At 41.8% G+C, this 25,897-nt stretch overlaps 1 protein-coding gene across 30 annotated transcripts in view; it reads right to left on the reverse strand.

The window, feature by feature from the left end:
* CLASP2 (cytoplasmic linker associated protein 2) overlaps nucleotides 1–25,897 on the reverse strand; it is a 128,206-nt gene that overhangs the window by 92,693 nt on the left and 9,616 nt on the right. For 26 of the 30 annotated variants that reach the window (XM_048952032.1, XM_048952033.1, XM_048952031.1 and 23 more), the window contains exons 3-7: nucleotides 14,946–15,049; nucleotides 11,605–11,696; nucleotides 11,218–11,293; nucleotides 9,954–10,051; nucleotides 5,267–5,337 (exon numbers count right to left, since the gene is read on the reverse strand). In XM_048952032.1, coding sequence (XP_048807989.1) covers nucleotides 5,267–5,337; nucleotides 9,954–10,051; nucleotides 11,218–11,293; nucleotides 11,605–11,696; nucleotides 14,946–15,049 — 441 coding nt within the window. The other 4 variants (XM_048952069.1, XM_048952066.1, XM_048952067.1 and 1 more) reach the window with 4 other exon arrangements.

Below are 25,897 nucleotides of genomic sequence, written 5' to 3' on the forward strand. Positions count from 1 at the left end.
CTGACCTGCCCTGCAGTCTGCTGACGACAAATAAAAACAAACATCAGAGAGCAGCCTGAGGCCGGATCCCTCTGCTGCATCCTGCAGCTTTGCATGCCCAAAGCACCCAGTGCCACACATCCATTTCAGGACGCCTCAGAACAGGTCTTTGTCCAGGCTCTCACTACTGCCATCTCAGCGCACTCAGATAAAAGGTTTACCTTCATCTCCGTACAGAAGCCTTACAGGGCCAGTTTCCTCAACGTTTTTAGCACTACGCACATCGCACTTTGCAAGCGCAAAGCCCTCCTCCTATCTTCCTCATCTTGCTTTAAGCCAAATGACAACTTCTCAACTTCCTCTGAAAACGAAGACGCACGTAGGGGAAGCTGTCACTCCGGGAGAGGGTTGGGCACGGAGGCAGAACACGAATCCGGTTTTTATCCAAAACGTGACCGCGCGGCCCGCACCGCTTTACTGACCTACTTTCCCCGGTTTGTGTAAGGAAGGAAACGCGGCTCCGCAAGCCGTAGCGTCACCCGAGCCGTACGGCAGCGAGCCGCTTCCCTGTCGGCGCCCGCAGCGCCGCCTCTCCCCGCCGAGTAGCGCGGCCGGACGCCTCCCGCTCCCGGGGCGGACCTCTCGCCGCGCGCCCCGAGCCGTCCGCAGCGGGACCCCAGCACCGGGCCGAGACGTCGAGCCGCCGCACGCGGGGCTCAGCGCGCTCAATGGGGCGCAGGAAGGGGAGCGGCGCCGAAGCTCGTCCGCCCCTCGCCGCGGGACCCCGCACCCGCCCCCGGGTCGGCCACTCACCGTCCCCGATCGCCATCATAGCGCGGAGCGGCCGCGGGCGGCGAGTGCCGGGCCGACCGGCCCCCGCTCCCCGCCGCCACAGCCGCCCACCGCACCCCGCTTCAAAATAGCAGTCCCGCCGGCGACCGGTCCCGGCCCCGTCCCACCGGGGACTTTTACCGCGCTCCGCCCCGCTCCGCCCCACCGTCACGTGCCCGCGCCCTGCCCTGGCCGGGATGGAAGGAGCGCCGGAATCGCGAGCGGGGCGGCGGACGCGAGGCGTTCAGTGCCGGTGGGTAGGAGCAAAACGCCTTCTCCTGACGGTGTCCGGACACCGGCTGCCGCAGAGCGTCCTGCTGCCGTCAGGAAAGCCTGACGGAACCTCAGCTCCCGCTCGCGGTCGGCCCGAAGCTGCCGCGACGGCACCGTGTGCTGTAATAAGTAATAAGCGCTGCCTCCCGCCCCGTTCCCTCTCGTCTGAGAACCGGCGGCGCCGCGCTGAGCAGCTCGCTTCCCGCAGCGCTGGCGCTGAGCTCCGGTGCCCAGAGACGCGCACGGGGCACCTCGAGGCACGGTGCGGGCGCGGGCCTGCTCGGCACGCTTCCATACGTCCGGGTATAAACCACAAAGGGCAGCGGGTGAAACTGATCGTCATACGAACGCGTTCTGAGCTGCTGGATGAGCGAGCAGCACGCAGACGGACCCCGAACAGTGTAAAATGATTGTAGCACCTATCGGCAGCCTCAGCGTTTCCCACGCTATACATTCACACCACGTCCCGTTGGCACAGGCTGTCACTGTGTGATCTCACAGAAACCCTCTTCGCAAAAATAAACCAACAAAGGAAAACTGGAAAGAAAGAAAAAAGCATAACGTGGCAAAGCAAATACCCGTTTCTGCCCTTCTGCAGGTGTTTACTGTTTGCTATAGAACATACGGCTTGGCTGAGTCTTTGTAATCCGTTCCACCCCCCCAAGGAGCGTGACACTAAAATGTGTGTGACACTGAAACGAGTGCATCCCACCGATCGCATGCTGTGTTTGTAAGGTAGTGCTGCGAGGCATGCCTTTAATGGGAAAACTGCATGGGCTGAACAGAGGGGTACAATCAATATTCAGCTTGGATCATTCTACTGAATGAAGCGAAACACAGAGCTCAGTTATTGTTCTCCCTACTTTTGACTCCCTGTCTGAAAATGTACACTGCTCTCCAGCACGGAGGTCTGTTGAAATTCTCTGAGGGAAAACACTATTTACAAATCTCAGCCGGCAGAAACAAGTGCTTGCTCAGCTTTGAGATTGGCTGCCAGTCCCGTTTCCATAGAAATGCACATTCATGTGCTGAAAAACGGGGAGGTGCTTTAAAGATCCTCCTCCAGTTTGCAGGGATGCAACACATTTCTGCTGAAGCAAAATGGCAAAACAAGCACCACACACAAGATTTGGCTTAACAAACACATCCAGATACAATTCTAATAACATGCTGCATTACTGTGAATGTAAATAGAACCCAAGGTTCTCAGAACAGCTCATTCATTCACGAAATTCGTGGCAAAGAAAAGATGTTTGAATTTACTAACCACAGCTTATTGGAGGGGAGATACTGCAATAGAGACAGGGGGGAAAGGGAATCAAAGGTCAGCTGGAGAGGTAAATTATTGGTATGATATTATTTAAGCTTGTAATGACTCATCAAGCAGCAGCATAAGACTCGAGCCCAGTCCCATCATTAAACACAGGGCCTTCCACGCTTCTCAGCTGCTGGCTTTTGAAGCTACATCGTGCCCCAGTTATTCTAGCAGCACTCATTTCAGTGTGCTTTTCACATCTTTCGCCCTCCGCTAGAATCCGTCAGTCCCTACAGACCGCATTCCCTGCTCTCTCTGCTGATCTATCAGGGGTTACATTCAATGAAGGAGGACTGCTCATGCTAGGTCCATTATCACAGGCAAAGGGATAACAACACATGAAATCCACCAGTGTGCATGAGAACACAGGAGAACCTTTTCCTCTCCTCCCTTGTCTCTCCCACACATGCTGAAGAACAGCAATACGTTTCTAAAACCTGACACATGTTTAACTGTGTTAGTAGGAGCATATTTTTCTTTTTTGTTTGTTTGTCTGAATTATTAAAAATACTATGGAAAACATTCCTCTATTCAGCTTGCTTCAAGCTCCTAATTTTTTAGGTTATGGTTCTCTTTTTGCATATGCAAAATGAAGTGACTGAACAACTGTCAGAAGTATTGTTGGAAGAAAGGAACCTAAGTGACATCTCTGGATTCTCTGAAAGTAGGTCAACACGACAAAGATTTACCAGCACAGCAGTGCCTTACAACTCCGCTAAAGACTGCACCTCTGACAGTTGTTTTCAGCAAGCGTTTCCCTATCCAGCACACACTTTGAAGAGAACTCCCATCACTTACAGCCGACTTCTTTGAGAAAACAACTCAGCTAAGACAGCAAAAAGCCATTCCTTTGGGAGGTTAAAAGATATAAAAAAAGGGTCCACTATGGACTGTACCATTCTAATTACACCGAAGTCTGTGGAACAGTTTTTGGCCCTTGACTCCTCACTCTTTGGAAACACATCCCTACTCCCCACAATCTTTGAACCCTATTCCAAAACATCAGCCTTTAAAAGCACTAAAATATCCTCTGTACTGTAACGCACGTATTTACATCTGGCCTTTATCCAGAGATGTTTGATAAAGCTCTGAAAAGTTGGTAACAAAGCCACAGGAATTCAACACTAACTTTAGATCTACACATGGAAGCAGTAAATATAAATATCTCTCTGTCCTTTAGAGAATAAAGAAGAAGGTCGAGATAAACCACTAACAATAGAAGAGTATATTTTCCATAGCGTTAAAAAAATATCCGCTTAGATCGATTCAACAGATAAACCGAGATTCTGAAACAAAGGTACGAGAGGGATTCTGTCTCTGGGACTAAAGAAACAGACTCATGGTAGCTTCTGCACAGAATCTGCCACCTACAAGCCCAAAAGGATTTGTACCACTGCAGATCAGCACTAACACCTGCATTGTACAGATGAGGTAAAATGGCTTCAAACAAATTGCATCTGCTCTTGTAAGATACCAACCAAAAGCTCCTACACGCAATGTAAACTAGTCCAGCAATAAATGTGTTGTTTCTTTATTCCCACAATTTAAACTACTTCAATACATCTATATTCTCCTGTAACTTCCTCGTATCTCTCAAGAACTGCCAACAGAAAAAATACAACTAAAATGTACCTCTGAACCACTCAAACCCATGCAATTCTATGAACTTCAAATGCAAAAAAATAATGGTTTGTCCTTCCAATAGGAGTCGATCTACAATCAAAGTAGATCCACAATGTAAAACATTCTTCTCACCAATGAACATATTTAGTGTTCATTTTTATATTAATCATTATTTTCTTATTTCCAAGTGCCCAAGAATAGCACTGTTTTACTTCAAACCAGAATGCAATGTAGAACTTCACTGTAATCTCAAAAAGGTTTAAAAATGCACTTCTGCAAACCCATAACCTCTGTTTTCACAGTAACGACAGAGAGGTGAGACTGTTTAAAATGAAAAAGTACATTTGCATACATTATCAAATCACATATGCATTCCTCAAAATATTTCTTCAAACTGTTACATTTTAGATCTAGCAAAGCTTCCTTTTCAGTATAATTTCACCACAAGTATCTGAATATCCTCCACTATAAACCAAAATCTGCCGACTGTTTGCAGAAAACAGACAGACAATGAAGCTTTCAAAACCAATCAAATTAAAGCCACTGCCACAACACCTCCCTTGTTGTGCTGTTATGCAACTGCTGCTTGTTTTTCTTTTTTAAAGTATAGTTTTAAGTAAGAAAGAATGATGGTTTTGCTCTTTCATCCCATAAGATACTGTTTCAGGACTGCAGCAGGAAGCAACAGGGATTCATTGCATAACAGGCTTCGTTTTCATGAAAGACACCAGAAAAAGAGCTAAAAGTCAGTACATTAAAGGAGAATTTTAAGATGAAGTCACAACTTCAACACTGAAGTGTCTCTGAATGCTTCAATCCCCTATTTCTTTAATTTGGAACTTACTCTATCATTCAACATTTTAACTGAGAAGAAACCACATAAAACAGCCATTATTCACTTATTTTCTTTTGGAATCGCTGTAAGATAAAAGCCCGTTTGATTTCTTTTTTTCCACGCACAAATACTCTGCAGCGTTCTCGCAGCCTCTACTGCATGCACACAGAACTTGTTAAAGATTCACTGCCAGTTTCCATGTGATTTCAAAACCTTTTCCAGCTGTATTCTGACTGCAGTCCTAAAAACCAGTATCAGTAACGTAAGTCTGTTTCACTATGCAAATGTCTGTTTTTCTCAGTATACTTCCAGATGTTTCTTGTCAACCATCTCACACTGTTCATACTAGCATTCAAATACTTATCTTACATTAATCTAAGGCCGACGATTAACATATGTTTCATACTCACCACTGATGTTACTTAAAATCATATTTCCAGAATCTCTCACTTCATCAAATTTTGCAAAGATTGTTTGCAACCTGTAAAGAACAAAAATATATATAAATATACATATATATTAAAGCATATATTTACATATTGGAAGTCCTCCAGGTTACCAGTAAAAACATGTATTAGTTTCTTAGTATATATAAAGCAGTCAGACAAGGGATTATGAGTTCTAATTTCCAAGGGACTCCCCTTCTTAAGTCAGTTGAGCATCTTCACACAAATGCACATAAAGCAATGTCACCAAGTCAGCAAATAAAACTGAGCATCACTATTAGTAACACAAAAAATAATGACAATTCTGAAGTAGAGGTTTAGTAATATTATATAGTTGCTTCAGAAAGGCAGTGATATTACCCTATTCACACACAACCCTACAAGGCAGCAATTTGAACTACAGAATGCTGATGTGAGAAAAACAGGCAGTGATTGATATTTCATTTGCTCTGGGACAATTGCTGATTTTCTGAAAAATCTGGTTTGTTATGAAGATATTTTTAAGTGGTTTGTGCTTCCACTGAAAAGAAGAAATTCTTTTTTCTAAACTCCAGGAACATGAAACACTTCTGTACCACTGATTCTCACATGGAAAACATGCTGCAGTTGCTTTGCTACATGTTAAACAGGAAGAAAAAAAAAGTACAAAAAAAATTCACATTTCCAGTCTGGTCCCACAAGGTAGAAAATGCTATTCAAGCAAGAAACTTGGCCAAATCTGAACAGCCAGTTCTCATCACTTCTGCAGAAAATGCAATAAAAGCTGTAGAAGCATCTCAGTATGGTATGTATAGCTGTAAGGATATTTTAGGTACAAAACTATCAGGACTGAATAGTGACCTTAAATGCACGTTTACCAACTAGAAGTCACACAACACTTGGCAATTCTCACAGTGGGTATAGATCACTTATGCTACCTCACACTTTCAAATACTTTAGTAGCCTTGAAGTGGTATTTTTCTTTGCCAAATACTTGAAAGCACTTGCTAGACACCATACAACTAGCTGAGAATTCCACAGGAAGGCCCACCTTCCTTCAAATAAACAAACACCCTTAAAAGCATGTCCGAAAGGCTGAAGCTGTTATCCTGAGAGCAGCTGAATATGAAGACTACAGTGAGTAACAGATTTCCTTTAGAATTGCACCCTGATTCTTAAATGCTGCTGGGCTGATGGTGTGCTTTTGGCACACATGCACGTTTTTCAGAGAATTCAAAACAAAAAATTATTTCCTGCTCTTTTGAACTTAGTTATCAAAACATGCTTCACAGAGCACTTTAAGCAAAGAAAGTACACAAGAATGAAATATTTCCTTATAAATACATGGCGATGATACACACGTTGCCTCTCACTCTGGGCAGAATATCTGATAAAGTAGTAACTATAAGCATTCATTAATAACCTGTCAGCACTCAGTGCTATGCAGTCACAGTGGTACAGGCTAGAGAGCAACACGGCACTCCAGCTGCAAAAGCTTAGAAGCCTGTATTTCTGACTTCAGACAGACGTATCCTGCAGTGTAGGCACAGTTTAAGGTGATATACATTTCTCTTTACTTCCTCCTTTGGAAAAAAAGAAGTGCCCACATGTGGACATACAGATGGACCCTGTCTACAGTATGAACCAGACAGATAGAATGCGCAGCCCACATTAAGTGCAGTACTCATAGATGCATCCTGTAACATACGTAGCATTTCCAGATATGAAGCTGCAGCCTTAGACATGAGAACTCTAAACAAATAAATGTACTTTTTACATTTATGTTACTCAAGTAATGGTGGAAAAAGTTGTCAGATGATTTCCTGAGAGACCTTGAAAGGCTGTAAATGCTCAGACCAAGCAAGTGCTAACTTCTAAATCCATATGTATTTCTTCTATTCATGGAAGATCAGCTACATGTTTCATACTCTAACAAACTCCATTTGGCCCAAATGGAACAAAAATGGTTCCATATTCTTGGCTCAAAGAGCAAGAAATGCAATATCCACTCTCAGTATCCACAAACATATTAACACTAATGCTTACAGGCTCAATAACAAAGACTGTCAAACCTCTCTGGCAGTAACTTTAATTAAAGGGAAAACACAACAGCCGTATCTCCAGCCACTGACTCCATACTGATTTTTCTGAGAAAAGAAATGCTCTTCAGGCCTAAATGAAGATATTCTTCTGAGATTTGCAACTTGAAGAACATACATGAAAAGAGGAATTCAATGGTTTTATTTGCAAATTCATCTCAGCGACTGAACAAAAAATACCCTATTAGCAAGTGGAGTTGAACTACAATAGCACAACCACATCTTCTTTTATTAGCCATCTAGACCCTGCTCAGGACCAATATCCTTCTCTAGACAGCCTACTATTTTCTGCAAGTGCAAATCTACAGATTATAAAACCTATTTAAGCTACCGTTTGTGAATTACGATGTACATTTATATTTATAGAGACATAAAATGTATACACTACTTTCGTATTTAAATAATTTGAGTGATTTCTCTAAATAATGCTTGATGAACTTTCCTGCCTTCCTTCCGGCTGACATGAGCTCTTATTCTCAGCTTTAAGGCACAGTGCACTCTGGCAGCAACACACGGACCTCTAATGTGCAATTTGTTATGCAAACGAAGCAAGCCTACATTCTCTGAAATCACATGTTTACCAAATATCGAAGTAATGGTGCTAATATTTATGCTTGCAATTGTAATGCACTGTCATACAGTGAAAAAGCTGCAATAGCATTCTTTAAGGCTGATCTGAACAACTGAAAGCAGCTGCGTCTGAACTACAGATTATCCGTAATACTTACTTAAAATCCTTAAAACCTACCCAGACACACAAATATGAACATAAATTTCCCTCAGAACAACGGTAAGGTGGTACCGTAAATCAAGCTGTTTCACAGACCATAGCTCCTGCACGTCCATACGAAAAGTTTTATGAATCAAAGCGAAGGGAGAACTTCTGGCAGGCAGTGGGAAAAAAAGCTCTTAAACTGGGTCTGCCAGTGAAGGAGCAACTGTCTGAGACAGAGCTAATCTGTCTTTCCTGAGCTTTGTCAACTGCCTTGTTTCTGTGTTAAGTAGGAAGAGACAGCAGGAATTCTGCTTCCCATCAATACTAGGGATGGAGACCAGTAGCTTCATGCTCAACTCATGCAAATTGTAACCCATCACCTCCTCCCAACCTGAAGATTACTTGGGAAGACACGACACTGAACCTCAGTTCATGTATTTTGTGCTAAGCTTGACTGTCAGGTGTGAAACTGCTGAGATTCAGTGGCAAGAACCAGCTGGATATGCACGAAGTCCAGCTTTGCTTATTTATGTAAATGAAAATGGCACAATTATGCTTGCTTTCAGATCAAGGGGAATTTGGTCCTCAAGTGATTCTGGCAGTAGGAATCAGCAGTTTGGTCCCTACTGCAAGTTAAGTTAGAAGCTGTTGATTAGCCTGGAGAGACAAAGCTCCTGTGGTGTTTAATCCTATTTGGATCTCAAGATTGACTTAGTTTATATCACTTGGAAATGTGAACAGGATGAGTGCTGAACCCAGACTTATGGTCAGACCCAACATTCATAGCACAGACAAAAGCTGCTGTTATCTGCATTCTTTTGCTTGCATTCTCTGTTCCAAAGAACATCCAAGACTCTGGCTTAATGCAAGAAGGATTTTCTCAGATAAAACTATCTGCTGTGGAACTGAATTTTTGGAACTGTACTAATAACACATCTTCTGTGGTAACCATGTAATCACTTCATACTCCTGAACTGTAACAATCATCAAACAGATGAGAATGCATACAATTTCCCATTCCTACAGGCAGGATAAGTTTTGGTCCAAAGAGGCTGAGCTCTGCCTAGCATGTGAAACAAGAAATTTAACACCATTCTCCTATGACAGTATTTCAGTACCTTATAAACCATTAAAACTAAGGCTAACAATTTTCAGTGTTCTCGTGAGCCACAGAATCCATTCTGATATCCTGATTGAGCCCACGTAGCAGACACAATCAGCTCTCTTAAAATAAAGAAACCATTAGGACTCAGAGTGCAGTGTTATCTCAGTTTGTATCTCAGTGTTACCTCAGTTTCAGGTTAAGACTTTTTTTTTCTAAGAGAGGGTTCTTCTGATGCAGTTAGCAAAAGCAAGGGAGGACATTTGCCATTATAACTATCTTCAAGAAAGTAAAGACTTGGGGCAGGATGTGCCATACTTCCATCTCACTTCCACGGATGTGCACACACTTCTCTCTCACACATGCACAGTGCATGGGAAGGATTAAGTTCTTCAGTTGTGACTCTCTACGCTCATGTTAAACACAAACTCTAGAGTAAGGAACATTATGAATATTTTCAAGTATTCAAGTATTTTTCAGCTATTTCCCTACCGTTTACTGTATTTCTCACTGCTCCCATTATATATATATATATATGCATAATTTTGATTTACTATTATTTTATATTTTTTAAACTATTCTAGAGCTCTTGCCTTCTCCTAAAATCAAGGAATTTTAACTGCTGAATGTTAGGCTGCTTTTGGTTATAAACTCATATACCTCTTCCAAGCAGAAAAGACTGTAAAATGAAGGTCAGAAGCATTAAACACCACAACATTCTGGGTCAGCATCACAAAATCAAAACCACTTGCTCACCTTCCAGGAGGAATTCCTCTTTTTGTAAGATCTAGTCGTACTTTCTCCCCCACATGTCTATAAACCTCCACAATGGCTAGTATGGCAGCATCTCTCACCTGTGAAAGCCAAGTTTAAATTATTATTTCATTTCAGCATTTCAGAAAGCAAAACAACATGTTGCTGACAACCCACTAATCTTCCAGACCTGTGCGCCAACTCATTTCACAGAACAGTTCAAACAGTGAAGATGGAAGGGAAAGGAAACACAACTGTTATTTCAAGATGGAATTTGTTCCAAGTTAGAGCATCTCCAGACGGTAAATGAAAAATCCTAGAAATAACAGCTGTGGAGGGAATTTCTGGGAATGGCATAAGAACACTATCTGTGGAAACAAGGGCTGTCTTTAGGAGCTTATCACACCAGGCAACACTTCCAAAAGTCAGTCCCTGAACTCGCTCCTGACACCTCATCATCTTGCTTTGACCACTTCCTATGTGCAGCAAGGACCTTCTAGAAAACTAGGTATGTGACAGCCAACAAGAGTGGGCCAAAGTGATTCCTGAACTTCTTTGTAAGGAATTACGTGGTTTCACATAAGCACAAGGATGGGAGTAAAAATATCTAGGGTAAAGGGAAAAAATGATTACAGCAAGAGATGAAGTGCCTTTTACAGCAATGTAAAGCATAATTATCACAACCAAAACTGCCAATGACACGTCATTATTCTCTACAAAGAATTTCTGGAATACCTGAGTCCTTTGTAGCAATCTGCACTAAAACTAGAACTGCTTTAGCAAGATATAAACTACCTCTTCACTAATGGGCAACAAACAAGACAAATTCTTCACAGATTTTCTCCAGAATAGAGAAATGCTATGGTATGTATAGGAGACAAAGACCAACACGGTAAGCAGAAAAACAAGTTTTTATTTGCCCATCTCCTGCCAATGCTGGCTTCTTTTTCACTGTATTTTTAGTATTTCCCATAAGACACAGCTTTAGAAAAGTTGAGACAATTTAACCATTTCCATTTGAAGGCTTTCTGAAGTTCAACAGATGTCATCATTATGAACTACAACTTAATTTTCACTGCAGATGTTTTACCCATGTAAGGTGTTTGTTTTGTTTTGTTTTTAACTGCAAGTTAAAAAATTAACTACAAAATAATGACCTACTACAAAGCAAACTTAACAATTTTTCTCAAGTGCCTTTATTCATTTTGCATTCATCCTTCTCTCTAAATATGGCTGTTGAAGCACTAGGAAGTATTGAAACACTTACCTGACTATTTGAGTCACCAAATGCTGCACACAGATGTGGTACTAACTTGCTGAGACTTAATGGTTGGGCACCATAACTGGAGAAAAAGAAGAAGAAAAATTATTTTTCTAGCAGAAAAACAGAAAGTGGATCTTTAGCTCAGCATTGATAAAATACAACCATCAATCAAGTTCCATCTTTCTCTTACTAGTCCCACATTTAGTTCTGGAAAAAAAAAAATTATACCTTCAGTCTTTCTTTTGGAAAGCTTACTGGTTAAGTTGTTCAGATTTTTCCCATTTATTCTTTTAACTGAATCAGACTTCCTGAAGTATTAGTTTCAGAGAAGAAAGGACAATTAAGAAAAAGGATAGAATCCTTATGTCTCCATAGAAACAAAAAGCTTACATGTTTAAGGTTGCAATAAGACACAAACACACTCCTTCTCGGGATCGGTAATTCTTGTGCTTAAAACCAGCAGCAAGGCGTTCCCAAATGTACTATAAAACAGAAACAATTGTCTTTGATTACCAGGAGCACAATACAGTGCAATTCTATCCATTTTCTACATTCATAACACAGAAATAATGCAAGACAGGTCCATTGGAAAAGTAAAGAGACTTTGCAGATAAAATTAAGTTATAAGATACGCAGTAACACACACAGTACAGATTACTCGTAAACTAAAAACAATTTCAAGAAATGTTCTTCAGAAATCTAGCTATGTATTTGTACTGCTCCAGAAACAGCTTTAGAAAATATACAGAATTGTTACAGTTGCTAAACACGAACACTGACATTTCCAACTAGGGACTCCAGCAGAAGTTGCTATATCCCTTCTGCTTCACATTGTTTCCTGGCCAACATTTCCTCTCACCCAGTTTAGCTTGCATTTATCCACACTCCTGCTGTCCACTTCTCTCCTACTTCTGCTTTAAATTTGCTTCTTAATTTTTTGGTTATTTCTTGCCTATTTGTTCTACTTTCTTAGCTTCCATTTCTGTTCTGCTTTCACTTCTCCTTTTGTGCTGGTGCTGCTTTCCATAGCACAATTCTCTGGCTCGCTAAGCCCTCGGTTACCTTCCTGCCCATTTGCTTCCCTTTGCCTTTCACTGTCCAGCTCATCGTTTTACCTCTCCATCTCCCTGCCAATCTCCAGCTGCACAGGGTGTAAAAGTGAAAACGCAAAGCTTACGAGACGTGGGATTCCCAGTGGTACCTCAGAGCGGATGCACAGCCCCACAGTGCAACTCCCCCAGCTGCAGCGCTGCCATTACAGCCGGCACGGCGCGAGCATCCGCGGCAGCGTCGCCTAGCAATGGCCGCACTCTGCCAGCAGCACATCTCGTGTGCAGGCACCACCCTCCCTCCTGCCCCTGGAGGGCTGCAACTGCGATGTACAGGGACTGCATAACATCTCCTAGATACCAATGACTGTGTTTGGCTTCGCAGAAGGAATACAAACAGCTATCGGTCACCAAAACAGGCAGTGAGAGAACAGGGAATCCTGCACCGTTTGCACTGATGAGGAAGCACACTTCACAGCAGATGTTTTAGCTAGAGCCTACTTGATCACTTGGATCCGTCTCGTGGTTTCTTGTTTGTGTGCCTTATACTTCATCACATTTTGAGGAAAAAAACCAAAAACCTTAGACAATCAGAATATAGCTTGCCAAGACTGCACAGCTTAACGGTAAAGAACAGGATTTTACTGAAGAAAACATCCCTCCAATTAGCCCACTGTACAGGACCAATGTGAAATAAAGGAAATCTCCCCACTAGGTGTGCAGAAGCAGCCAGAGAAGAAATTGCACAAAGAAAGAAGGCAGACTGAAAAAAAATTCAATCTTTTGCTATTAAACCTACTGAGAGTACTGAATCCATCTCATCAGAAATTCAAAGGCTTCTAAGAAACTTCAGCTCTGCTAGCAGTCGTTTGTGCTGACCTCTCTTTATCCTATTCATGCATTAATACTGTCTGTACTCTTATTTTGATGATACCCTGCACATAAACAGCCATGACAAGCTCTTAAAAACAAAACAAAAAACAACACGACACAAAAAACCCAAACAATAAAAATGAGAAAAAGGAACTGACAACAGGACAAATTTAGTACTATTCAAGAACACATCAGAACAAACCAGAGGAGACAATCAGGAAGAAACTTACAAATTTTATCCCCCAAAAAGGTTTCCACCCAGCTCCTCCAAAGGGATGTTTCTCTGCAGCAAAGGGAGCCTAAAACTCTGTAGGAGGCACAGGAAAGACTCCTCTGTTTTGGTCCTTGCTATGATGATGATAGATGCTTTTTTTTCAAATATTTAATGATACATAAAAGCTATCCTGGGAGCTGACACCTGAACCATGCCTCCTCTCACTTACACATTCTGTTCCTTGCACTCTACAAATCTTGTATTGTTTCTTATACTGTGGGTAAGCTTCAAAGGGGAAGCTTCCTTCTACCGTCTCAGTGTACAGCCTAACAACAAATGCTCCCTTTGGAGATGGAAAGATGCACCAGTAACCACAACTTGTTCAGCAGGGCCCACACAAAATCAGCACAACCACTCTCTTTATTAGTGACTGTTTAAGGGAAAGCGTCTGCAAGACGCAATGCATCTATCCAAATGCTGTTACTGTAGGGTTGGATGTGAGAGAGACACTTCAGAGCATCTTGGGCACAGGACCGTGTTACTTGTGAGCTACCAAGCAATGAGTAATTAAGCGTCAAGTGCTGTAACATCTCTTGGCAATGAATATGATCACAAGTACAAGTGAGTGGATAAAGGCTAGGCTTCATGGATGACACTGCGATGCTCTGATACCTAAATCCTACTTGAAATCTAAATTTCTGCAGTTGCTTGCAATATTTTTGTACCAGCACACAAACAACGCAGTCATGAACAGTCTTCTCACTGCAGATCTAAAAAAATCATAATCCCTATGTACAAACATTCAAACTTCTATCTATGAATAAACAAAGCCAAGAATTAGCAAGCAGAAAAACTTCATTTTGGTTCACAAGAAATAAGACATTCCCAATTAACTTCTGCCATTTAGACTCAGAAACAGATCTTTTTAAGAAATGAAGGCCTCAAAGAACTTTCTCCTGACAACTGGGGTTCTCAGAGTTCCAAATAATGTCACTCCTCCATCAATAACGTCCTGCTAAAACATGCACATTTGCTAGACTCACTGAGTAGATATACCAGACTTAGCACTTGGAAGCCATACAGCTCTAACAGCTGTAGAAAGGTTTGCTGAACTCAAACTTCAACATACGACGAGGCAGAAGGAAACATCCCCATCTGAGTTCGTCAAAGGTTCACATGTCTGTCAAACATGCAGAAAGCTAGATGTTCTACGTCAGAATGCACCATCTGAACTGTGAGACTACTCCTACTTCTTCAGGCACAAAGTAAATTTTAAATTCTGAGCTAAATAAACTTACTTATTCCCACCATACAAACTCAGACACGGGAGGTTGTTTCCAGCATTTAATTAACAAAGTCCTGCCACATGACATGAAAACATCTAATCAGAATTTAGTTACAATATGTGAAAACTGCAGAATTATGCTGTGCTAGGTTATCTTCAGCTGAACAAAGCATCACTGTTAACCCATTAAGAATATCTTTAGCATGCATTCATTAACAGTCACTATAACGTTATGATAAATTCAAAGTCAAGCTAAAGTAATATGCTTAATAGAGACCTACTTTTGAATCTATATAAAGTGAAACCATACCATGGGCGGTGCTGCCTCATCCATCAGCTTCAATATGAGATTCTGTGCTTGCTCTCGAACTTGATCTTTGGCATCTCCCATACGATCTATCAAAGGCAGGAGAACTACAGGAGAGAAAAAAAGAAAAAAAAGAAAAGAAACGCTTTTCCAGTGAAGATTTTCAAACTCAAAAGGGTATTTTCTCAAACAGATGTAAGGTACACCTCATTCAAAAACAAAAGCTGACTGTAAGTTGGCCAAAGTATTTTCAATCCTGAAATGTATTCCTGAATACGTTACAAAAACTAACAACAAATGCACTGAACTGCAATTGAAGAACACGATCTGAAAAAAGAAATAAAGCTCCCTGTCTTAAGAACTGTATGAATGGATTCCATTTAACCTTCAGGAAGTATGCCATAGACTTCTGAATGTCTGGCTTTTCTGAAGAACAACGCTAAGACCCAGGGAATGGAGGGGAGGAGACCAAAATAGGATATTGTCAAATCACTGAGATTTTGCTATTTCATTATGAAAACACAACATATTTAAATCCTTCTTTTCACACGGTGTATCTTGTGGCAACTGGACTTATTATTTCACAACAAAGCATCCTCAAGTAGTATTTAACTAAAATTACATCAGAGCTGATGGATTTCACATCCCACAAATTAGAACTCGCTAAAAACTGAACATGAGAAACCTTTGATTTGCATGCGCACGGAGGGAAGTTCATAAAGGCACCTGACAAACAAATTAATGCCATCTGATCATCGGGCGACTCACAGAAGGAACGCTTTGATCAGCGCTGTGCAGGACGCCCTGCTGGACCACCTTCCCGCCCTCTGTGTGGGGCCCACACACACACTCAGATCCTTCCAACCCCCAGCGCTCTCAGTACCGCTTTGAAGAAGCGAGCAGCAACAACACTGAGTGCTCTGCTTTTGCTCAGGCCTTTACAAGCGAGGTGGAATTGGCAGGGATGTCACCTCCCACTTAGCTCCCTGGGGACAGAGCTTTTAGAGGCACTATCAGTACCTGAAACACAACCTGGGAGAATGAGTGTCACAGGCTAACAGTAACATTTACCTCTTAACAGCTCAACCTCGTGCATTAGCTTTTGTTTCTGATCTGATTCACAGGTTTCTAAAAGCTGGAAGCAGCAGGGAGGTAATCCTAGCCGGAGCTTTTACTCAACACAGATCACGACACCAGGCTTTGTAATTGTCCTCCAACTCAGTATTCCTCCCGAGCAGGGACCAGGTTAGCAATTACTGGGTCATTTATTTCAAACTTTTAACACCAGCTTAATATTTACCACGAGCCTTTTGGAGACTCTCATATTCCAACACCAGCTCACAAAATTACACCTCAAATCTGCCTTTGATGTGTTTGGTGTTGCATTTACAACACCAGAGAGCCCTTTATAGTTGCTGCTTGATCCCTCTCTCAGCCACTGACTGCTGTTCTGCTCACCAAAGATAAAACTCCGTCCCCCAACTTTTTGAAAGGAAGATATGGAAGAGTTCTAACAGAGCTTGATAATGTTATAACAAAACAGAAGCGCTGCCAGCCAAAGAAAGGGAACGGAATCGTTAACTCTGAATGTCTCCTCAGTCCTCTGCTCCTACACAACAGAATTAAAATCCACAGCTGTCTCCACAGCTTGTTGTTACTGGACAAATACATTGCTGAGGTTTGACTTTTTCTCCAACTGTATCCCAAGACTTCCTAATTGTTCTAATCTGAACACTTAATTCACCTGGCCCTGCATACTGCACTGACATCTCTAGCTCTCGTTATGCAGCTTCTGCATTTTTCCTCTATTTTCTCTTCCCCTTTTCCTCTGAATAAGTCAGTACAGCTGCCTTCATTTTACACTTTGAAGCGCTTCCCCCCACACCACGTTTTGTGAACACCAAAGAAACATCCTGAACATCAGAAATCAGCTTTGGGAGTACACAGCTGATCCCTCCTAAACAATCTGTACATTTACTGGCTACCTCTTTCCTTCCAGCAGTCCCTCTCCTGAGTCTCTGCAGCACCTCTCAGCTAACTGCAAACTGCACCATCCCTTACTGCTGAGGCCCACAACGCTCACCTGACTACTGCACAGCTCAAGGCAACTCTTACTTATAAAGAGGGAAACAAAACCAAGCAGTGAGCTGTTCCAAGGGAGGGAAGCACAGCGAGTGCCAGCCCTGTTGGAGCAGGGCTCTGGTGGTGACTCATCAGCAGGCTGAGTCAATTCATGGAGCTGCAGATACCAGGCCGAAAGCACTAAGCACACAGAGCAGCTACTAGGAGAGCCTGAACAGAGATGATGAGATCACTGTGTTAAACTAAGTGATGACACAACCCACAGACTACTAAACATGCCAGCCTTTGTCACCCAGCTGGCTCTGGCAGAGGAACTATCTATTGCATGAGTTGTTCAAGGGCCCACAAGTCTGCAGGCTTCCCGTTTTTCCCCCTAAGTAGGGGGAAAGAAAACATAGGAAATGACTTTAAGTTAGTTGCCCATAGGTAAAGTTTCAGAATGCTCACCTAGAAGGGCAACTCCACCAAACAATTGGAGTTCCTAATGCCTCCACCACTCTTCTTCCAGACGTTCTACATGTTTAGCAAGAGCTACTTGTATTACCACTTTTTTCTGCATTAGTGACAAAAAATAGCTTGAAGGTGTTTGCTCTTGTTTCTCCAGGTAAGTGGGAAACACATCTCCCTACCTAAACATTCTTAGACCATTCTCAAGACACTTGGCTTCCTTTCAGCATCCTGGTATGGCCTTCTCTTTTCCCTTCCCTAGGCCTCCTTGCCTAGCGTTCACTCAGTGCCTCCTGGCTTTTTCTTCCATGCAAGTCCTGTCCAGCCAAGACCACAGAGCACAAGAAACTTTGACTTCTTAGCAGAAGCCTCACCTAAGCCCAATTACAGCCAAACTTCAGAGACTACAGCTCAATACAGACCAATACCCTACATCGGGATAAGCCAGCACAGTAACTATAGAGCAGCAGCTTTGCCTACTCGCTATCCCAGCCCTAGTACCTGTATTTGTCTTTTCATAAGAACTGAGGACTTGCTCACACTCCATGAAGACACACACACATCAGTGAAAAGCAGAAGTTACCAGACATGTTGGAACAAAGAGAACAGGAAGAAATTATGGAAATTTTTCAGCACCTTAGGAAGTAAACACTGGGTATTTGTGCACTAAGAGTTTACAAAACAAATTCTCAACTTTTTAATTTAACCTGTCTCTACCCCTAACAGGAACAATTTAAGACACACTTGCAATACTGAAATTCCTGCATTAGAAGGTGAGACGCTATTAGTTCCCAAACAGATGACCAGAAAGTACATCAATGAGAACAATGCTTTCATCTCCCAACTTTATTCCAAACACAACTGAACAATCATTTGGGTGACAAAGTTTTATATTTTCTCACACGCTATCAACCTGATGTTCCTCTTTATGCTGCAATGCAAACATATGCATTTGGTAATTTCTGGCCTCAGTCTGCCAACTAAACAGTCTCAAATTGATGCTGGAGTTAACAGGAAGGTGAAGATGCAGAAGCAGCATCATACATGAAGGCAGTGTTCACTGAGGAACTTGGGAACTCACCACACTGAAGTATACAGTGTCACATACAATATGGACTCATGTATTCCTACTGCTTTACACTAATCCTGCTGTTCTTACTTCTTCCACTACATAGTGGAACATGGACATGATTTAGCAGTGGGTTGTCAGGGTAGTTTGGTTAGGTTGCAGTTATTTAAATTATTTCAAATGGGTTTGAAAAACTAGTGATGGTGTTACAACTTTCTTCCTTTGACTCCTTTCTGTTGATATGCAGAAAAACACTACACTAAATTTCAGACACACTGATTCCATACGCAGAGCTGCTGATTACTCTTTGCAGAGCCAAGAAGTACTGTGCCCCATTCTCTTTGCCCTCTCACCACATTGTACTGTCAGCCTCCATCACCACCAGCCATCCCAGAGATGTCAGCAATTGTATTCTACAGTGCACGTTAATTCTGCCTGACCTATCTCCACCTAACCTGCTATCTACAGCTGAGTTGCTATTTACACATTTTCTGAGTGCATGAAGAATTATCTCAGTATTCTATCCCTAACAGCTTGTTACCCAAATGGTTTCTTTTCCTTTGTTTGTCTTCCTTTTCTTGGCTTGGTAAACCTAAATAAAACTTCATTTATACAAATTCACATAATGATTTTATCACTGCTAGTTGGACATACATACAGTGTATGTAAGATTTGGGGTCAAAATCAGCCTGGAGAGTCAGAGTACAGCCTCGGGAGATTAAATATTTATTTCCTCTACAGGGACAGGAGATAATAAACAAGTAAATCACAGAAGTCAGTGCCTAGAATGGCACCCAGTTTATTTTAAAAAATTCTGAGCAGCTTAACCGTGTGACCCCGCAGCAAAGAATGCCACAGGTAGCACAAACAACTTTCTTCTGTTAAACTTTAACAATTGTTCCTTCTGTTATGACACAGTTTTCAGTTTGCATTATGGCTCCCAGCTCCCTCTTTCTTCCTTTTTCTCTTGAGCACTACTCTTTCAGAGTGCCCCTTTTATGCAGACCCTCTCCTGCCAACCCACATTTCCATGAACCAACTTCAGATGGTTCTTGTCAGCTCTACCAGAGTTGGAACAACAACAGTGTAAGTAAAAACCCTGTTACGAAAAAGTGCATCTTCTTGTTTCAGATGTTAAAAGAAAGGCCTTGGGGATAGAAACAGATTAAACTCAGGCAGCCGTTGTCTACTAGGTTTCTCAGAAACTTTGCCAGTTCAGGAAACAGCACTAAATGGCTGCCGGTATCAGACAGAAGGGAGGGAAAACAGCCATGCTGGCAATCTGAGCAGACTGCTTTTCTGTGGAAGACGTACAGAAGCGAATATCTCAAAGAGGCTCCGACAAGGCCAGCGATATGGCTGGTCTGACAGCACAACGACTGCTTCTAAACAAAGAATCTTTTCTTTGTTCCAGAAGCCTCTAAACAGGCTTCTGGACTTAAAACGTCCACTAAGGCCTTGCTGTTCCCCCTCTGATGCTCCTCAAGATGAAGCATGGTCCAGAGCAAGACAGTTCAGTCAGGAGATATCTCAGACATGAATGCCTCTCTGCATCTCTCCAGGAGCCAAGACAAGCATTAATGGGATTAATTAGACCTGCTGTTCATCATCAATAAGGGAGAGGAAGAAAAAAAAAGGCACACATTTCTTTCATGATATAACCATGAATCCATCAGGGTCTCAGCCCCAGGAAACACAAGAAGAGAGCTTCAAGTCTAAAGAGTTTTAAGAGATGCATTAGATGATAAGAAAACTATGAAAAGGGGAACTAACAATTAATTAGAATTTGGCAAGAAAGAGAAAGGAAGGCTACAGTTTGTCAGCTCTACTTTATTGACACTGTATTTTTAAGGGTCATACAGGGAAGTATCCACAGAAGCAAGCAGATGGTACTCCAACTCACCAGCACTGATCACTTAAATAAAAGTCATCCTGATCACACAGAATTATGGTTATTTAATAAATACAAATTCCAGTGCTAGCTGAACAGAGGGTAAAGAGCATTAAAGACTGAGTTGTGTGGGTGGTTTTCTGGTTTTTGTAATAACACTAGGGAATCTGTCACCAAGATGGAAGAAGTCACAGACTAGAAGGGCTGTGGCCATTAGCTGTGATCATTTACCATACAGGGAAATGAAGGAGATTTAAGGTTCTTCTGAAATGCTGCAGAAAGTTTATCTTCTCTGAAACTCAAAAATATGAGCCACTTAAAACATCTGTTCTAGAGGAAAAAAATACAGATAACTGAGTCTCCCTTTGCAGCCTTTCCTGAAACAAACAAAAAAGAAATATTCAACATTTATTGTTTAAAATAATCCTACAGCGCATATCCAACACAGTTCTTCCTGAGATTACTAAGCCAAAGTCAGAACAACTGACACGCATTTACATGCAACAAGGTATCTCTGAGGCAGGCTTCTCTCACATAAATTGAAAAAGAAAAAAAAAAGCTTTATCTTTGATGAACAATTTGATTTAATTTCAAAGTTTAGTCTAACTTCTGAGGTCAGTCACACTTTGAGCAGAGACTTGGGCCAGAGGAACTCACAGGTCCCTTCCACAGAATCACAGAATCACCTGGGTTGGAAGGGACCCCAAGGATCATGTAGTTCCAACCCCCCTGCCTAGCAGGGCCACCAAACATACACATTCAGATCAGGTTGCCCAGGACCCCGTCCAACCTGGCCTTAAACACGTCCAAGGACGGGGCATCCACAACCTCCCTGGGCAGCCCGTTCCAGGGCCTAACCACTCTCCTAGTAAAGAACTTCCCCCTAACATCCAACCTAAATCTTCCCTCCTTCAACTTAAAACCATTTCCCCTAGTCCTGCTGTTGTCAGCCCTTTTGAAGAGTTTACTCCCCTCCTGGGTGTAGGTTCCCTTCAGGTATTGATAGGCTGCAACCTAAATTATTTAGGCTTCCAACCTAAATTATTCCAGGTTTTATATTTAGGCCTAGGCTTATCCAACAGCCAACATTAGTTTCAGCATTTCAAATCAATTAATAAAAATCTGACAAAAAAGTGAGTCCATAAAACCTGAAAGTATCACGTTTTTCAGCATCATACATGCCCATGATATCTCATCCTAATACGCTTCTTGATTTTCATGGTAAGGAGGAAAACATTTTTCCATACACCATTAAATCCACCTACTGAACAGTCACACTGCAATTAAGCTGCATGTTTAAGCCCTTTCTATCCAAAAAATGTCATTCCATCCAAAACTGCTGTTCACTAACTGGGGGAAAAAGCTACAATTTCCTTTGAAATTCATCTTCTAAATAAAAATAAATAAATTCTGAGTTACTGATCACTTTTGTGTGTCGTATACTGAACATTCTGATGGTGGAAATCTCTGGTGATGGCGTTGGTTTAGAAAAACATGGTATAAACAGTGCTGAAAAGAGTTAGATTGCAGTTTAAAAACAAGTGAGCTGTTGTGATTTTCCTATTTATTTGTTTATTTATTTTTTAAACCAGCAAACTCTCAGAATCCATCGTCGTGGAACACTGAAAGATAGACAGCATCAGCAGGTTTGAATTTCAGAAATTTATGGACAGTGAGTTGATAAACAGTTGCCAAAGAGAAAAGGCACAGATGTACAATGAGTGGGGATGTGAAAGCAGTAAGATGTAACCGACCACAGGTGGAAGCCAGGCCCCACTGAATGAACCACTGCATCTATGTCTGACTCCAGCTGGCATTTCTTACATCAGGGCAGTCAAAGGACTTAAAACTTTTTCAGGAACTGTATATGGAATAGGAAGAAAAAAAAGAACAAATAACATTTTTTAAGCAACCATTCTCATAAGGATGGGCTGGGAAGCAGAATAAGGAACAGCGGCAAAACAACGTTCGCTTCTTTAGAGAACCAAATTACTTGTTATATACAGTATTTTAATAATTGATGCCTTCACCTGGGAAAACAGATCGTGACAAGGCAATTAAGTACTCTTACGTAATCTCTTTTAATCACAGAATGAGCATTAGTACTAAATAGTGAGACAGAACACTCAAATATTCCTTAATCTGCTCTATTTTTCCAGAACATAATCCTTGAATCTTATCCACTAACACATATCCTGACTCTCATTGCTTGTAAAGCAATTCACAGCAGCTTTAAGTACTATAAAAAAAATCCAAATTGTTGTGTCCAAGTTCCTAAAACAGTCATGTCAGCAGCAGGGAGTATGTGATGTGGTTCTTCATTAAAGGATGCCACCTTGGAAGCAGCTACGTGCAACACTGGCTTGCTTCCTCTGGAAGGGAATGAAGTCCTGCCTCTTGTCCCCAGGTTTGTACACATGTCCTGGGCTGCCTCATCCCAGGTGCAGAATTTGGCACTAGCTCTTGTTCAGCTTCAGGCACGTGGTGACTGCCCAGCCCTCACATATATCAAGATCTTCCTGCAAGGCCTCTCTGCCCTTGAGGGAGTCAACAGCTCCTCCAATTTAGTGGTGTCCTCAGACTTAGCATACACTTGAGCCATGCAAACAGACACCATCTGCAGACCAAGCCTTTCCTTGACAGATGAAGCACTTGACCCTGCAGAGAAGAGTGTGAGTTTAAAGGCTTAAAGATCATCACTGATAGCTTGCTTTCTAACATCCTAAAATACCCAACGAAAGCACAGGAACCACAGAGGGGTTGCACATCTCCTGTTTATGCCACCTAAAATATGCACTTAGCGTCTTGTTCCAGTTAGATTTACAGAGCAGTGTCTGAGAGGCTGCTGACACTGCAGAGCACTACTGGGGAACACAGCTACTGCCTTCCAGAAGCCATGATACTGAAATCATGGAGCATTTGCAAGGAATGGAAACAAACTGGGAAGAGATTGATATTTTCCTCTGTTAGTGTTGCTTGGGAAACTGATTCCCCCACAGCCCCATCTGGAGAACCAGAGGGACACCAAGAGGCCAGAAGGGAGCTACTCAGGGACCACACAGAGAAGGGGAAGCAAGGTCTGGGTGAGGAGTAATTCCCTTTAACAACAACAACCAAAAAATCCACCAAAACTGTAATGTCACTTGAATAACTTCTCCACTGGAGACTGAAGCTGAAGGTGCAGATCATTCCCAATTAAAAAGAAAACCACCCCTGCCGCCCCACTGATTTTATAAAATAATGTTGAGCTGTCAATGAGGAACTGACAGCAGCTTCAGCAATGATGACGTATGGAAAATGTTAAAAAGAAAACACTGAGGGTGAATTCATTGAAAATACAAAGGGAAAAATCACCCAAAAAATAAAACTAGGGAGCATACTGTTATGTGCAATTAAAGAAATCTCTGAACAAGATTAACAGGCCTGGAAAGGTTTCTCCCTGGAAGACAGCAGGAGGAAAATATAGACACAGTTGATTACTGAAGACCAGAAGTCTGCACATCTACAGTACAGGATTCCCCATCTCCTCAAATAAATGGTTATGGAAACTTTGTAGAAGTCCCTGGTGAAGAAAAATAACTTCTTTTTTTCCTGCCTCCATGCAACTTTCATCATCCAGCTACAATGCAGAGGCCATCCCATCTAAAACCCTAGCCAAAGTAGTTTCTTCTAGCTGTAAAGAACCTTCTATACTTAAAATTAGTACATGCACTATCAGCTCCAGCAGAGAATAGGAGGCAACACCTTCATGATAGCTTACAAACTTCTGAGAGCCCTCTGAAGTACAGTTCTGCAGAAGGAAACTCAGCTGACAGAATGCAGGTGAGTTTTTACAATATTCTCAAGAAGGGGGCTTACAAGAATGAAGGTATCATAGAAATAAATAGAGAATGATGCACGAGGCAGTAACTGAGAAACATCAGGCTGGGCTGTAAACGCACCATCACTGAAAAAGAAACATGTTGTGAGACAGTTTCATGAATACATTGGGTCAATTTTCAGGAAGCAGTAATGTAAAAAAAAAAAAAAAAAAAGGATTATCAATAATTATGAAAGTAATCTGTGATGTAATGGAAACAAACATAATTATGCCATAATGAAAATAGATTCCTTCTCAGCTGTTTTGAATTCCTCAGTTCAAAAGCTTTACAACTAAAAGGCACTGAAAGCAGCAACAAGAACAATAAAAACTGTGGAACAGTGTACAAGAAACAAACCACAGAGGAGTGAAGAGACAGGGATAGAAGAGAAAGGGCACGGAAGATAAGTGAGACAAAGACAGGCAGTCAGTTATAAGAAGAACAGAAATTATGGCTTACGTTCTTAATGTATGCGGTAAGCAAGCATGAAGTTATTACATAGCCAGTCCAAAAAATGAGTTTTGTCACACCATGCACAATTAAGCATTACTACAGTACACTTCAGAAGTCAAAGCATACATAGATTCAAAAACCATGAACTGTACAAAAACAGCGACTTTAAAGAAGACACTGAAGGCAACATCTATGCCTCAGCTGGCTCTAAACTCCAGGACTGTAGGCAGTTTGCACGTCATGTTGAAGGAGTAATCCCTACAGTATTATCCTGTTCTTACTTTGTTCTCAGGCACCTGGAAATGGGCCACTGTCAGACACACATCTTTGATCTGAGTTACTGGAGTCACATCTGCAGAGCCAACACATTATGATCTGCGAAACTGGTGGTTCTTCACATTTTGAAGGAAGCAGATTTCTTTTTCAACAGCGTCCTTTAATTACTCTCAACTCTCTATTACCCTCAGTCAGCATTTATCATCGAGTTTTGGTATTTCTGCTTCACTGATATGAGCTGAAAATGACCCAAACCTTTTTACAGGACATGGTGCATTCTGTAACCTTTTTGTTTCTGTCTGTTAAGCTTATAGAAAAGCTGATCATGCAGAGGTTTGACTTGCATACTGAGCATAATGGATCTTACAGGTCTTCATTTTGGAGATGCTCAGAAGACTCACTCCAGTTGAGGGCACTGCTTCTCAGCTTTTCTAGAAAATACTTTTGGAATACTTGGCTTCAGATGCCCACTGATGCTACACGTTACCTAGTGCCAGTATTTCTCTCCTTTCCGTACAAATGCTACCAAGATTGAATAAATAAATAAATAAACATCTTTATTTGCTCACAGTCTCAGTGTACACAGCTACCAGGAGTGAACAAAAAGCCTTTTCAATGGAAGAGTCTAAGTGTGAACCTGAACAGCTCACTTGAGGCAGAAACAGAAGAAACAAAGAGAAAGCATTACAACCATCAGTAAGATCATTGAAACTTCAAGTTCTACAAGTAACTAAAATATAAGCCAAAACATAGTAAGACTTTGAAGCCCAGCACTGTCTGTAGCTAGCTACAAACTGCACTCATAAATCAATATTCCATGAGCACAATATGAGTCAATTTCCCTTACCGAAGTACAAAACCAACCACCCAAACAAAA

Source organism: Lagopus muta, chromosome 7 (genome assembly GCF_023343835.1).
Source record: "Lagopus muta isolate bLagMut1 chromosome 7, bLagMut1 primary, whole genome shotgun sequence".
Lineage (NCBI taxonomy): Eukaryota > Metazoa > Chordata > Aves > Galliformes > Phasianidae > Lagopus > Lagopus muta.